Source organism: Halichoerus grypus, chromosome 5 (assembly GCF_964656455.1).
Source record: "Halichoerus grypus chromosome 5, mHalGry1.hap1.1, whole genome shotgun sequence".
Classification (NCBI taxonomy): domain Eukaryota; kingdom Metazoa; phylum Chordata; class Mammalia; order Carnivora; family Phocidae; genus Halichoerus; species Halichoerus grypus.
This window is the reverse complement of record NC_135716.1, coordinates 170,701,881-170,718,040: the sequence shown is the minus strand read 5'-3', so window position 1 is coordinate 170,718,040 and position 16,160 is coordinate 170,701,881. Positions and strand designations below refer to the sequence as shown.

The 16,160-nt window shown below is 41.9% G+C and overlaps 2 protein-coding genes and 1 pseudogene across 4 annotated transcripts in view; 2 read left to right on the top strand and 1 right to left on the bottom strand.

Annotated features, from left to right (window-relative positions):
* Positions 1-494: 494 nt before the first annotated feature.
* On the bottom strand, positions 495-3,065 carry TEX46 (testis expressed 46). The gene is made up of 2 exons (XM_036093092.2): positions 2,874-3,065; positions 495-692 (listed from the first exon to the last, which is right to left on the bottom strand). Exons 1-2 carry the CDS (start codon positions 3,063-3,065, stop codon positions 495-497), a joined length of 390 nt encoding a protein of 129 aa, XP_035948985.2.
* Positions 3,066-4,092: 1,027 nt separating this feature from the next.
* On the top strand, positions 4,093-4,551 carry LOC118536369 (ubiquitin-ribosomal protein eS31 fusion protein pseudogene; annotated as a pseudogene).
* A 2,839-nt stretch (positions 4,552-7,390) lies between these two features.
* Positions 7,391-16,160, top strand: part of KDM1A (lysine demethylase 1A) — a 62,380-nt gene continuing 53,610 nt past the window's right edge. For all 3 annotated transcript variants that reach the window (XM_078073668.1, XM_078073669.1, XM_078073667.1), the window contains exons 1-2: positions 7,391-7,907; positions 15,702-15,867. In XM_078073668.1, coding sequence (XP_077929794.1) covers positions 7,557-7,907; positions 15,702-15,867 — 517 coding nt within the window. In that variant the 5' untranslated portion in view covers positions 7,391-7,556. The remainder of the gene's footprint in view (positions 7,908-15,701; positions 15,868-16,160) is intronic.

The window sequence follows — 16,160 nt, the reverse complement described above, 5'->3', positions numbered from 1 at the left end:
AGTAAGGGGCGGAAAACAAGCCTGGAAAAGGGGTCAGATCATGGAGGGGTTGAACACCATGGTAAGGAGTGTGACCTTTATTCCATCAACCACAGTGAGGGGTAGTTTGAAGAAGAGGCAGTGAACTTGCCCACTTGGCAGAGCTTGGCTCTGGCCTCTGAGCAGAGGGAAAGGGGAAGACTGGGAGCTGGGGCAGCTCAGGGGAGGCCATTGTAAGACTCAAGGTGAACAGGTGGAGGGCTCTGGACTAGGGTTAAGGTGGACAACTGAAAGAGAGGAGGAGCCGGGTTCTGGCGGCCCCTCAGGCTGTTCTTAGAGCACTACGTGGCTGACGGGGTGAGTACAGATTTCTTTCCCAAAGGCGATTGGCCTTTCAGCCTCCAATCCTGCTCTCCAGTGTGATTTACTAAGAAAATTCAATAGTCTCTGACTGGGTTTTACTGAGGAAAGGTAACATCCAAAGAGGCCAGCCCACCCCAGTCTCTCTGACCTCATTAGGGGGAGTTAGAAGTACAGTCAGAGATGATGGAGAAAACTGAATCATGTCTCCTTATTCCGTGTTTCCTCATGGGAAAAGTCCGCTGCCGGCTTGACCTCCCGCGGTGACTCATTCTATTCCATACAATGAACATCTGATTTTCTAAGACCTTCAGCTTCATTTCACTGAACATAAGACGTTCAAGGACCTTGTCCTGGAGGGCAAAGCAGGCGTGCAGTCTCTCGACTTCTTTCGTGTTCAAGACGTAGCTGTTGGGTTTGGCTTCAGGAGGCTTTGGTTTCTCTGCCTCTTCCTAGACCCCCCACCCCAAAAAAGGAAACATTAATTAATAGCGATTTATACACATCCCGTTAATCAATCCTCACAACCAGCCTGCAAGAAGAGCATCTTTGCCACATCTTGTGGGTGAGAGAGTTGGGGTCCAGTGAGGAAAGGCCCTCTTCTCAGTTTGGGAACCCCTAAACTCCTAGGACCCATACTTGTCTTTGGTTCCTAGGAATAAATGAAATGGCCTGCTCATCTGCACTCCCAGGGGACATAAAGCACTTAACCCAGATAGATCTGTCTCCGGAGCGTGTGTTTCTCTCAGTGTGCCCGAGACTGTTTTCAGGCCTCATAAAATCACCACCTGCCAAGTTTCCTGTGGTCTCATGACACACTCTGATCTCTATAATCCTCATCTGCCTCTATGCAATTAATAATACTTAATTTTTTTTTTCTTTTTGGAGTCAGCTACAAATTCCTCATCCTTAAAACCATTTTAAATATTTCAGACATGCAGGGGCACCTGGGTGGCTTAGTCGGTTAAGTGTCTGCCTTCGGCTCAGGACATGATCCCAGGGTCCTGGGATCGAACCCCGGCTTTGGGCTCCCTGCTCATCAGGGAGTCTGCTTCTCCAGCTCTCCCTCTGTCTCTGCCCCTTCCCGTGCTTGTGCTCTCTCTCTCTCTCTCTCAAATAAATAAATAAATGAAATCTTTAAAAAATCTGTTTCAGACATGCAAAAATAAAAGTGAATATTACAGCAAATACCCATTTTCCCATACCAGCATGAGAAATAAAATATGACAAATATAACTGAAGTCCCCTGTGGGTCCCTCTCATAGAGTTCCCTCCCTCTCTGAACCTCATCTCAACTGCAATCCTGAATTCAGAATTTATTTTTTCCATATATTTCTTTACACCAGTGGTTCTCAATGGGAGGCTATTTTGCCTTCCCCAATGGACATTTGGCAATGTCTGGAGACATTGTTGGTTGTCACAAAAGGGGGGCGAGAGGTGCTCTTGGCATCTGTGGATAGAAGCTAAGGATGCTGCTAAACATCCTACAGCACACAGGACAGGCCCTCACGGTTAAGAATTATCCCACTCAAAATATCAAACAGGCAGAGGTTGAGAGATCCAACCTTAATATATTTTCACTACAGCCACAAACAAGACAAGGTATTGTTTCATGTGTGGTGTTTTTTTTTTAACTTTACATAAAAGATGTCATAATCTGGGCACATTTCTGCTGTCTTCATTATGCCATTCTAGAGATGTGTCTGTGTTCCACAGGTATCTTTTGTTCATCCATTTAAAATTTTTCCACCTTCAAGTAGTTGTTACTGTTGCCAAACCATGTTGACATCAAACATGAGGCAGGAGAGTCTGGGATGGTACCTATTTTTTTTTTTTTAAACAAGTTTTCTCTCTCTCTCTTTTTTTCTTTTTACTGAAGTATAATTAGTATACAGTGTTATATTAGTCTCGGGTATACAACACAGTGATTCTATGATTGTCTACATTTTTCAGTGCTCATCCAGGTAAGTGTACTCTTTTTTTTTTTTAAGATTTTTTTTTTTTTTAAGATTTTCTTTCTTTATTTGACAGAGAGAGAGAGATAGCGAGAGCAGGAACACAAGCAGGGGGAGTGGGAGAGGGAGAAGCAGGCTTCCCGTGGAGCAGGGAGCCCGATGCGGGGCTCGATCCCAGGACCCTGGGATCATGACGTGAACCGAAGGCAGACGCTTAACGACTGAGCCACCCAGGCGCCCCAGATAAGTGTACTCTTAATTGCCTTTATCTGTTTCACTCCTTCCCCACCTACCTCCCCTCTGGCAACCACCAGTTTGTTCTCTGTGGGTTTTTTGTTTTTGTTTTTGTTTTTGTCTAGGGATGGTCCCTGTTTTCCAGCCCAGGCAACTGAAGCCTTGTGAAGGAAGTGCTTTGTCCTCCATCACCCAAGTGGGAGTTGTAGAACAGGGGCTTAGACTAGAGCTGTGGATTTTTCAGTCTTGCCCCATTATCCCGACATCTTCCCTGGTCCCCATACCCCCAGTCAAGCTGTAAATATCCCATCATCCTTAGCTGAAGCTAAGGCCCCTCTTGCTCACCTGCAGGGGCTCTGGGGAGGTGGGCTTGAATTCATGCTTGACCAGCCAGTTGCTAAGCAACAGCAGAAGGAATAGGAACCCAAACAAGGCTGGCTTATAGCTGATCAACCAAGCCACCAATGCTCCTATGGTGCCCGAGGAAGCAAGTATCCCATGGAGATTCCTAAAAAGAGACATAAGTTCCCCCAGCATTATGGCTTGGAGGCCCCCAGGCCCCCAGACCCTGCCTTGGTGACCCCTCTAGGACAGTTGCCCTCCATGACAGGAGCCATGGCCGCCCCCTCCTCCGAGTCATAACCAGCCACCCTCTCCCAGCTGTCGCATAACAATATTAACTACTCCTGTCTTAAGCAGCCACTATGTGCCAGACTTTGACAGGCAGTTTGTAAGCAACATATCATGATGTCCTCACAACAACCAGGTGATGTCGGCCTTAATGATACCTCATTTATTCAACAGTACTTCCAGGCCTAGCCACTGGGAATAAAATGGCCAGCAGCATAGAGCCCCTACCCTCATGGTGAGGGAGACTGCAAAGAAAAATTACCCAAGATCTGGAAATAAGGCAAAGAGATTCCTCTGAGCTTGTTTACACAGTCATATCAGAATATTGTCTGGCTGGTCCACCTGCTGGTCATCTGCTGCTTTAGGGGAAGGTAACTTTGACAATACTGTTTAATATTGATTAGGGTCCTGACTCTGTAAAGTCAGATGTTAACTTTTTAAAAGTTGGATAAGTTGCTCCAGCAATTACACTTCTGGGTATATATCCAAAATAAATGAAAACTGGGTCTTTTTTTTTTTTTTTAAGATTTTATTTATTTATTTGACAGTGAGAGATCACAAGCAGGGGGAGTGGGAGAGGGAGAAGCAGTCTCCTTACTGAGCAGGGAGCCTGATGCGGGGCTCGACCCCAGGACCCTGGGATCATGACCTGAGCTGAAGGCAGACGCTTAACCGACTGAGCCACCCAGGCGCCCCTGAAAGCTGGGTCTTAAAGAGCTATTTGTACACCCATGTTCATAGCAACATTATTCACAATAGCTAGAAGGTGGAAGCAAACCCAAAATCCAACAACAGATGAATGGATAAACAAAATGCTGTATACACATACAATGGAATTGTTCAGCCTTAAAAAAGGAAGGAAATTCAGAAACCCCCGAGGGCTGTTGCCGCGTTCTCCTTTCCCATCACCATAAGACGTGAAACTGCTGCCAAGATGCAGATTTTCATGAAAACCCTTCTGGGAAAGACCATCACTCTTTGAGGGTTGAACCCTCAAATACAACAGAAAATGTAAAAGCCGAGACCCAGGATCAGGAAGGAATTCCTCCCGATCAGCAGAGACTGATCTTCACTGGCAAGCAACTGGAAGGTGGACATACTTTGTCTGACTACAACATTCAAAAGGAGTCTACTCTTCATCTTGTGTTGAGACTTCCTGGTGGTGCTAAGAAAAGGCAGAAGTTTTACGCCACTCCCAGGAAGAATAAGCATAAGAGAAAGAAGGTTAAGCTTGACATCCTGAAATACTCTCTCTAAGGTGGATGAGAAGGGCAACATCAGTCACTTTCAGACAAATGTGGCGCTGGTTCTTATGACTAGCCACTCTAACAGATGCTACTGTGGCCAATGTCTGACCTACCGCTTCGACAGACCAGGGTACAAGTAATTGTATACGGGTTGATAAAAGACATGAACTAACATTACAAAAAAAAAAGAAAAAGAGGAAGGAAATTCTGACATACGCTACAACATGGGTAAACTTTGAGGTGATTATGCTCAGTGAAAGAAGCCAGTCCCCAAAACACAAAAGTCATCTGATTCCACTTACATAAGATACCCAGAGTAGTTAAATTTATAGAGACAGAAAGTAGCATGGTGGTTGCCAGGAGCTAGGAGGCAGGGAGAAATGACAAGTTGTGGTTTAATGGGCATGGAATTTTATAAGATGAAGAGAGTTCTGGAGACTGTACAACCATGAGCATATAATTAACCCTAGTGAACTGTACACTTAAAAATGGTTAAGGTGATAAATTTTATGTTATGTCTTTTACCACCATTTTTAACAATTAAATTAGTTATTTCCAGGAAAAAAATGGGTAAGTTGCAAATGATTTTTTTTTCCAAATAGAAGCAAATTAGTTGTGTCTGATAGAAAAGATAACCTCAAAGTCTACAGTTTTATGGCCTTGGAAGACATTAAAACCATTTGTTTCTTATTTAACTTTGCAATTTTATTCCAGCATTCTCTTTTCCACTGACTAGTGACTATATATCAGCTTTTCATGTTTTCCTTTGAACCAGCATTGTCATCTTACTGGTTCTCTAATGAATTAAATAAATCTTTGACATATGCTCACTATTTTGTATGGAGTTCTTCATGTTCAATTGTCTATTTTAATGGCTATGATATTCTAATATATCCAATTAGTGGCTACTTGTTGGGCCTTTAGGTTAATTCTTCTTTATTGCTATTATATATAAGTCGAGGTAAACAGTATTAAAGTTAAATCTCTGTACACATGCTTAAATAGTTTCCTAGAATGTCCTCTGGAAAGTGGAATTGCTGGATTAAAGGATATACATATTTAAAAAATCTAATTTTAAGTTTTATCAAATTATTAAATGTGCAAACAAGTCAGAACTAAAGAGTTTAAAACAAGCAATCTTCAATCTATCTCCCCCTTTCCATCCTCAAGTTATATGACTCAGACAACTCGTTCCAACTTTTTAACTGTTTCTTCTGGTATGTATCTTGATATATCTAAATTGTATGCTTGTACTGTTATTTCTTGATTTCTCAATTTTGACATTCTATATTATCTTTTTATGATGGAAGATGAGGATTTAGCTCCCATGCAGAACCTCCCCCATTCCCATTTCGTCCCTGCTTCTGTAAACCCCTCTCATTCCTCTCCTCCACACACTTTCTCTTTCCTCCATTCTCTCAATATAATTCTATCCCTTTGGTTAAAACAACATTAATGCTTATGTTACTATGGCTATGTCAATGTAGTTCATAGCTGAACCGTATGTGGAACTACAATTACACTTTTTTTCTTGTACATCTTCTAAATTTCCTGGACTTAATTGTCTCCTTTTTCCCGTTTGCCTAGGTTAAAAAAAAATTCAACTTCATTGAAGTACAATTGACATAAAGTAAAATATGAAAATATTTTCCGTGTATGGCACAGTGAGTTTTGACTAACGGGTACACCACCCAATCAAGATAAAAAAACATTTCCATCAACCCCAGCAAATTCCCTCCTGCTGTTTTGCAGTCAACTCTCACCTTCATCCCAAGTGATCACTGATTGGATTTGATCATTAGAGATTAGTTTTACCAGTTCTTTAAACTTCATGTAAGTGGGATAATTTTTTGCAAAATTACAGTTTGAAGGGTGCCTGGGTGGCTCAGTCAGGAGAGCATGCAACTTTTTTTTTTTTTTTAAGATTTTATTTATTTATTTGGCAGAGAGAGACAAAGCAAGAGAAGGAACGCAAGCAGGGGGAGTGGGAGAGGGAGAAGCAGGCTTCCCGCTGAGCAGGGAGCCCTATGCGGGGCTTGATCCCAGGACGCTGGGATCATGACCTTAGCCAAAGGCAGACGCTTAAGGACTGAGCCACCCAGGCGCCTCCAAGAGCATGCGACTTTTGAGTTCGACCCCACATTGGGTGTAGAGATTACTTTAAAAAAAAAAAAATTTTTTTTTAAAGAAAGAAAATTATAGTCTGAAGAGAGAGAGACATATAAAAAAGCAATTATATTTGTGTGTAATAAGTAGAAACAAGCCTGAAGAAACACAAGCTGTTCCAGTGTTGGGTCACTAAAGGAGTCCTGGAGGAATTAAAAAAATAAACCACCACCACCATCTGCAGCACTAGAAAGAATTAACCTGGAGTAAAAAGAGGTGTTATGTATGGAAGACATAGGGAGTGGGAGGAGGTGTGAGTGAGGGAGTGCTAATAGGGAGTCCAGACGTAAGGAAGAACAGGAACACCGCCCTGGAGGCAACAGCAATCCAGTTTGGACTCAAACCTGGATTTCCTAACTTCTGTCCATTTTATTACCACGAAACTCATTTGCTCTCCGAGATTTCCCCAGTCCAAGCAGGACAGTTATGACACAAAATGATTTCCCAGTTATGGTTCAATGTTTTCCCCCCTCACTAAACTGTAAGCTCTTTGAAAGCAAAAACTTCATAATTAAACCCTCGTCACGTAGTAAGCATTAATAAATATTGGTTGAACTGACGAATGAGTAGATAAATGAATGAATGAATGAACGAACGAACGAACGAATGAATTCATGGGTGTATGCAAGTCCCTGGAGGAAATGGTCGCCCTCGGAGGTGCAGTATGGCCCAGAAGCCTTAGGACCGGGAAGGCGCTGGGGCCCACTTCAAAGGCCAAGACGACGCTCTAGGAAAGCACTGTGCTCCATGCGGTGGTGTCGCTCTAGCCGCGAGGACGCCGCTCTATGGCAGCCGGGGAAGGCGGGGCGGTGGGGTACCGGGGCCTTTTTGTCCGGACGCGGCGGGAGCGCGCTCAGCGCGTGCGTACGCGGCGGCGTTTGGCAGCGAGCTACCACTGTGAAGTGAGGCGAGGCGAGGCGGCTCCGGACCCACGGACCGACAGACCGAGCGGCCCCTTCGGCCGTCGGCGGCCAGGCGGCCAGAGATGTTGTCTGGGAAGAAGGCCGCGGCGGCCGCGGCGGCAGCAGCAGCGGCCGCGGCGGGGACTGAGGCCGGCCCCGGGGCAGCGGGCGGCGCAGAGAACGGCTCCGAGGTGGCCGCGCCGCCCGCGGGCCTGTCGGGCCCTGCCGAGGCCGGGCCGGGGGTGGCCGGGGAGCGCACTCCCCGCAAGAAAGAGCCTCCGCGGGCCTCGCCCCCCGGGGGACTGGCCGAGCCGCCGGGGTCCGCCGGGCCTCAAGCCGGGCCTACCGTCGTTCCTGGATCTGCGACCCCCATGGAAACGGGAATCGCGGAGACTCCGGAGGGGCGACGGACCAGCCGGCGCAAGCGAGCGAAGGTGAGGCGCGACCCCCTCCCGCACGCCTTAGACCCCGGTGCCCGGCTCCCTCGAGGTTGTCCGGCCCCCAGCCACCCGCGCCTCCCCAGCCCGTCGGGTGTGCACCGCACCTCCCCATCAGCTGGGTGGGTGGGGTGAGGGAGGGGAAGGGCTTCGCGCGGGTTGAATGCGCTCTTTGTGCCGGGACCCGGCCGTCTCGGGAAAGGGGGATTGATGGGAGGGGTGGTTGACTCCTTACATCTGTACACCTTTTCTTTTCTTTTCTTTACTGGGAGACATGGCTCTCTGACGTGGAGTTCTGGCTGGCGTTGTTGGAGACAGGCATGGCTTGTTTGTCCGCAGATGTGTCTGGAGAGGGGCCCTGGGCAGTGTTTAAGGAGTTCCAGCTGGGCGCGCCTTGAGGCTGGAGGGTAATGCTCAAGAAATGGTCTTAGCCAGGGAGACGGAAAAGAACGGTTGTTTTTTTGTTTTGTTTTTTTGTTTTTAGGCCTGCTGTGCGCTAGTTTTCCTCTTTTTCCTTTTATTCTCTCAACGATCTTTTGACGTAGATCTTTACAGATGAGGAAGCTGATGAAGAGGGCTAATATCAACTAGTCAAGGTGCAAAATATATGGGAAGAAAAAGGCTTGTCACCCGAACAGTATGTACAGACAACAGCTGCCTCACATCTCTGGGTGCCAGATGCTGTGTTCAGGGCGTCACTAATGTTTTATTTTTGCTAAATACCAATGGGCAGGTATTGTTAGCCCCGTTTTAAGAAATGAGTAAGCAGAGGCACACAGTTGAAGCAACTTGCCCAGAGTCACACAACTGAGTTAAGTGGTGGAACTGGAATCTACGCTTATGTTGTGATAAGGTATCTTCAGCCTCAGACAAAGGACCACATGGAACACCAGCTGTGCAGGGCACTAAGGCAGTACTGGGGCACAGACTTTTTAGACTTGGGTGTTTTCTGGAGATTTATACTTTTAAAATATTTAAAATCATGCAATTCATATAGCTTATGCATATAACAAGTTTTCTATCTGTATATAATTTTTAAATGGATATGCCAAGTCTGTGTGTGAAGAGCTTCTTGAGATGAGTATTACCCAGACTGAGCCCTCAGATTCAACTGTCCACTTGAGAGATCTCCAAGAATAGAAACCGTGTGCTAAAAAGAGGAAAGGCTTTCGGGGGCTTTTACCAAAGCATGGTTTAGAAAAGACACAGGTTGGAGACTCCCAGCTCTCAGAAATGAAATAGAGGGCAGAAGCCCAAGGGTTTTTATTTTACTATTTTAATAGGAAGTATGGCCAGAAACCATGTGATAAGATATTTCTTAAAAACAGGTTTATTGAGATAAATCACATGATAAAATTTACCATTTTTAAGTGGTACAGTTGAGTGGTTTTTAGCATATATTCACAAAGTTTTATAACCACCACCACAGTCAATTTTGGGACATTTTCACCACTCTCAAAAGACACCTGTACCATTGGCAGTCATTCCCCATTCTCCCCAACCCCCACCCCTACCAACCACTGATTTACTTTCTGTCTGTATGAATTTGCCTACATCTTATATAAACGGAATCAGAGAGTATGTGGCCTTTGTGTCTTGCTTTAGTATGTTTTCAAGGTTCATCCATGTTGTAGTATTTCCATTTGGTATTTGACGACTCTGTGGCATAATAATGTCCCATTATATGGATATACCACATTTTGTTTATCCATTCATCATTTTGTTGGACATTTGGGTTTCCTCTTTTTGCTAGTTATGAATAATGCTGCTGTGAACATTTGTGTACAGTTTTTGTGTGAACATAGGTTTTCAGTTCTCTTGGGTATATACTAGGAGTGGAATCGCTAAGTCATGTTATCTCTGTTTTTTTGTTTTTGTTTCACTTATTTAAATTCAGTTAACGTATAGTGTATTATTAGTTTCAGATGTAGAGTTCAGTAATTCATCAGTTGCATGTAACACCCAGTGCTCATTACATCATGTGCCCATCACCCGGTTCTCCCATCCCCCTTTTTAAAAAGTTTGTTTAATTTGAGAGAGAGAGAGAGAGCATGGGGGGGGGGCAGAGGGAGAGGGATAAGTAGACTCCCTGTTGAGCAGGGAGCCTGACACAGCACTCGATCCCAGGACCCTGGGATCATGACCTGAGCCCAAGGTAGATGCTTAACTGACTAAGCCACCCAGGCACCCCAGTGTTTTACTTTTTGAGGAATTGCCACTTTTCCACATTAGCTACACCATTTTACATTTCCATTAGCAATATATAAGGTTTCCAATTTCTCCATATCCTTGTCTTGATACTGTCTTTTTATTATAGCCATCCTAGTGCTGTGAAATGGTGTCACATTATGGTTTTGATATGCATTTCCCTAATGACTGATGATATTGAACATCTTTTCTTATGCTTATTGGTCATTGGTTGTATATCTTCTTTGATGAAATGTCTGTTCAAATGCTTGGCTTCTTTTTAAATTGGGTTGTATTTTTATTGTTGAATAGAATTCTTTATATATGGTGATTATTAAAGTTTTTAATTTTAATGTCCGATTTATCTATTTTTCTTTTGTTCCTTTTGCTTCTGGGGTTATATCCAAGAAACCATTGCCTAATCCTGTGTCAGGAAGATTTACTTTTCATGTTTTCTCCTAGGAGTTTAGCTTTAGCTCTTGAATTTGGATCTATGATTATTTTGGAGTTAATTTTTGTATATGGTATGAAGTAGGAGTTCAATTTCATTCTTTTTCATGTGGATATCCACTTGTCCCAGCACATTTTATTGAAGACTATTGTCTCCCCCTTTGAATGGTTGGCACCCTCGTTGATTGCCCATAAATGTAAAGGTTTATTTCTGGACTGTCATTTCTGTCCCATTGATCTGTATTTTTTGTTCTTATGCCAGTACCACACTGTCCTGATTACTGTGACTTTGTGTAATAAGTTTTGAAATCAGGAAGTTTGATTTCTTCAACTTTGCTCTTTTTCAAGACTGTTTTGGATATTCTGTGACCCTTGTATTTCCACATGAATTTTATTTATTTATTTATTTTTAAAGATTTTATTTATTTATTTGAGAGAGAGAGAGAGCACATGAGAGGGGGAGGGCCAGAGAGAGAAGCAGACTCCCTGCTGGGCAGGGAGCCCGATGCGGGACTCGATCCCAGGACTCCAGGATCATGACCTGAGCCGAAGGCAGTCGCTTAACCAACTGAGCCACCCAGGCGCCCTCCACATGAATTTTAGAATCAGCTTATCAGTTTCTGCAAAAAGGCAACTGATGTTCTGATTGGGATTGCCTTGAATCTGTAGATCAATTTGGGACATACCATAAGATTTCTGTCTTTGTAATTATCTTGTGTTTATTTTAATTCCTGCTACACTATTTTTCTATTGTGATTAACTCTGAAACTCTAAAGAGAAAAGTGGGTTACCTGTTTATTTGAGGGAGAAACTAGGAAGTAAGGAACTAGGGAAACTGACCTATTCCTGGCCAGTCTTGGGAGCCAGAGGAAACAGACCTCAAGGGATAGAGTATCTATTAAAGGAAGAAAAAGCAAGCTGAGTCCAGTATAGACTGGCCTTGCTTCAGGAGTTCTGAGGTATATGCAGGGGGGGTATATCTGTATCTAGAACTATAGATTCAATAGGAGACATAGATACAGATGTTATATATTTAGTTATGTAACTAAAACAAGGTTCAGGGTATTGGAAGGGGTCCATGCAATTGGGAGGTCCCTAAAGCTTAAGTTTCATAAGTTTCAGAATAAAATCACCTCTGAGTGTGTATGCTAACATTATGGCAAAATATTTAAGGTTTGGAATTGTTACGTTGGGTTGGGACTTCAGGACTGGTGGCCTTCAACTGGGCCTTGAAAAAGCGCAGAATTTAGAAAAGTATTCTGGAAAAGGGGTTAATTTTTCTCCCTATGATTCATTTTCCTCAGGAAAATAAACCCTACCTTGTAAGGTTTTTAGGTTTAGATATAATGTAAACAAAACGCTTATTGCAGTGTCTGGCTTAGAGTACGGTGCCCAGTAATTAAGTACTACCAGCGGAGAAAGGAAGTGAAACATGCTTGGTATATTATGCGGCGGTTTGAGAAGCAACCGGGAGTCCAGAGTGGACACTTGAACATTGGGAACAATGGGCAAATGAATTTAAATGAAAATGGCGTTTTTCTAGGAGCAAGATAAATTGGAGGGAACCAGTAGTGTTTGGATTGTAGAGTCATGTCCAGGTTATAGAGAGAGCCAAACACTGGATCTGTGCTATTCAGTATGGTAGCCACTAGCCCATGTTACTAGTACGACTGAGGAAACTTGAGTTTTTACTTTTAAACTTAAAAGAGCCACATGGTAAGTGCTCAATACCCGCATGTGACTACTGCTGCCATATTGGAAGCACAGATGCAGAACATTGCCGTTATCACAGAAAATGGTATTGGACAGTACTGCACTAGACTGAGAAGTGCAGACCTTAAGTGCTATGACAATTCAGAGAAAGGAAAGACATATTTGCAAGTTTGGAATAGTTAGGAAATAATTTGCAGAAGGGATAAGCCTTGAACTCTGGCATCGGATTAACAGAAAAGGGTGGAAGTAGCTTTCAGGGAGTTTAGGGATCTGTAGAACAACATTGAGGGTTTTTTGACTAGGGTGTTAGAAAATGGCTAAAGGTAAGTACAGCTGGTTAGAGCCAAAAAGTTTATATGCTGGTTTGAAAAATTTGGCATTCACCTTTAAAACTATCTAAAAATATCACATATTTGGAAAATCAGTCTGGCAGTTGTGTCCTAGGTGACTTAAAAGGAAGAAAGATTAAAACAAAAAGACTGGAGCTTTAAGATGACTGGAAAGTGAATGAAGCATTGTAGCAAGGGTGAAGAAGAGAAGGGAGAAACTAGAGGTGTAAATTTCAGAGTCACCTGTGTAAAGGTAAGACTAACTACCTTACTGACTTATATCTGCCTATTGGACGTCTTTATGTCCTTGGTTATAAGTAGTTGTAGAACCTCCAAAGTCTCAGGATTTTACTTAGGGATGAGAAGTTCCCAGTACTTTGTGTTTAGAGTATCTATTCCTTTTCTCAGGGGAATAGTTTTTTTTAATTTTTTAAAGTGTATATGATTCTTTCAGATGGTTTTTTTTATTAAGTAGAGAAACTTTTTTTTTTTTTTACAAAATAAAACTTTATGCAAAATCCCAAAATAAAGTAGTATTTGCCTGTTTTATATTAAGAAGTTTCAATTAATAGTTGCGGTCTTATATTGGTCTCAGAATCCAGTTTTATTTCTGTGTTTTGTTTATGAAGTATTGTGAAGACCCAGTGCTTGATAAGATCCAGTGATTGATAAGTAGTGCAAATGGTTGTTTTTTAAGCTTGTCTTGTCTTCTCAGGACACCGTCTTGGTTGAACAGATTGCAGAAGAAATTTCATTCTTAGGTCTACCCCAGATTTAGTACCCAAGCAGTACAAGTTCATGTGTTTGTTGGTAGTCTCCAAAGGATTATGGTTTGGTTTAACACATATAAATGTGTATTTAAATGAAATCCTGAAGAATTTTAGGTTCTGTGAAATACAGATATTTTTTTTCCTTGTTGTTTTTAAATACTACCCTTAGATATTTTTGCTCCTACTTCTAGGTGTTTTTCTAATCTCTTTTTTTCCCTGAAAACTAAGAACTCTATTCCTTCTTAGTGGCTACTACTTCATCAAAAGATTGGATTAAACAATGTTAAAAAGAGTGTTTTTGCTGCAGAACTTCTCAGTAACTTTAATGTGCATCGTGATTATCCTAGAGGGGGCCTGTAAAGAATGCGGTGTTTCCCAGACTTGATCATGGATTCCTTTTGTGGAACATCCTTTGGAAAGAGCTGAATGAACTACTGCAGTAGAAAGGACCTTATATTATTGTTTCAGAATTTCCTCATTGCCCAGTTCCTTGATAGGCACTTGTTAAATGATTATTGATTAAATGGATGAGATTGATGAACAGAGGATTAAAGGGCTAAATCTTTGGGGTAGGGAGGGGTCAAGCACTATTGAGGGCTAAAAGAAGGGAAACTGCATACTTTAAACATGTATTACATTTTCTGACCCCTCTTCCTTTTTGAAACTTTTCCCTCCTTGCTGCTTTTTTGTCTGTTGTCCTGAGGTCTGTTTTTACAGTTTATCTCAGTCAAGTAGGGTGAAGTTTAGTATGTAGATTTCTGGAGGTTTTATTGTAAAGTCTCTCGATTTACCTGATAAGGACCAATAGTTTGCAACTAGAATTTCAGTTTATTAAGGGCAGGGAGACTCTCATTCATAATTGTTTTCTCCATTGTGGCCATGTACTCAGTGTTCTGTATTTGATAGATGAATACTATTATTCATGTGTTAAATAAGAATCTTAGAGCGTGGGTCAGAACTGTTTAATTTATCCTTAATTTTTGTTTCCATTTTCTGACACAATCCGTGTTACCTCCCCTAGCCACCCACTCTCCTGCCCGTCTGTGTTCATGTCATAAGAAAGAAAGAAAGAAAGAAAGAAAGAAAGAAAGAAAGGCAAATATAAAAGTAGCCAGCCATATGGAGCTATTTCAGAGGCATTTCAAAAATTAAGGTAGAGTACACTTGCTGTAATCCACAGGACTATTAATTTCAGAAACCTAGTAAATTAGGTACGTTATTTGTGGAAACCATATTGTCTTTGCTCTGTCTCCACATCTAATAAATTTTTATTTCATTCATTTTATCTTTTCATTGAATCTGAAATAGCTGTTGTTGCTGTGGCTTCCTGGAATCTTTTTTTAGGGTGGGAGTCAACAGTGACAAGTTTGCTAGTGTTCTAAGGTTGGTGACTATTTGTAATACCATATTACACATTTTGGCAAACAGGTCCATTATAATCTTCCCTATCTTAAGTTGCTTTACCGCCAATAAGACATTCACCAAGATTGTTTCCTCTTTATACTTATTACCTGGTTCTCTCCTTTTATAACCAGAGTGTAAATTAGTAGTAAGACCTGTGGTCTCCCTTTCTGTTTCACTTAATTTGTTGTATTAAGGATTCTTTGCTTTCATCATTCAGCTCTCTTATGTCATCAGTTATTTTTTAAGCAAAATGTGCTTTTTCATAGTTTCAGTTTGGCGGCTGCCATTTGCAGTTTTTATTTCTCCCCATTTGGTTTCTGGGATTTTGCTGTTCCACCTTGGAATAGTAGAAGTACAGGCCTGGCCTACCTGATAGACTTGCTATTCTAGTTGACTGTATTTTTATCTCAGGGTTATTTTAGTCTTTGTTGAAACTTCTGGTGTGTGAACATGATGTGTACATACATATGAATACATATGCACATACAAACATACATATATATGCATACACATATTTTAAAAGAGTTCTTAGGAGTTGTAGAGAACCTCAGATTCATTGATCTAAATGTCAGTAGTATGATGTAAAATTGATAGATTGGGCTAAATCTGAACTGACACGAGATTGTTTCATGAGAGATTTTAGGGTTTTTGTTTTTAAGTTTATTTATTTAAATAATCTCTACACCCAACATGGGCTGCACTCGAACTCATGACCCTGAGATCAGGAGTCACATGCTCTTCTGAGTGAGCCAGCCAGGTGCCCCGAGATTTTGTTTTTAATAGCTACCTATTATGAGCTAGCTTGTTCCTTGTTATTTGCTTATTTCCCTTAAAATTTGAATTTAAAAGGCAGTTCACATTCACTGATGGTTCCAAATTGAGTCCCTGGTTTTAGATGTTCACTGTATTTAGCTTTCCCTGGTATAATCTCCATATAGGTAGAGTACAGAGAGATGGATGAAAGCTTGGCCAACCTCTCAGAAGATGAGTATTATTCAGAAGAAGAGAGAAATGCTAAAGCAGAAAAAGAAAAGAAGCTTCCCCCACCACCCCCTCAAGCCCCACCAGAGGAGGAAAATGAAAGTGAGCCTGAAGAACCATCTGGTGAGTTATAGTAACCAACTAGTTTTGTTTTATCTTGGAAATAAGAATAAATGGATTAATTCCTATTCTACGGTGTTATTTATGTCTTTATCTTTGGTTTATACTCTGATATTGGTCATGTGTCTGTAGTGTATTCATGTGTGTGTATGTATGTATATACATGTATATACATACATACACACATGCATACATATACAGTGGTACTGATATTTTGTGTATGTGTCTGTACATGTATAGAAGGAAAGTAAAAAATGGTGATGGAAGGATAGTGGCAGTATAAGGTACTTGGAAAT

Excerpts from the sequence above, each read along its gene's own strand:
- TEX46 (XM_036093092.2), bottom strand. The coding sequence starts at position 3,065 with ATGCTGGGGGAACTTATGTCTCTTTTTAGGAATCTCCATGGGATACTT. Across the intron at positions 693-2,873 it reads CCTCCCCAGAGCCCCTGCAG|GACAAGGTCCTTGAACGTCT; the intron begins GTGAGCAAGAGG and ends TTTGCCCTCCAG.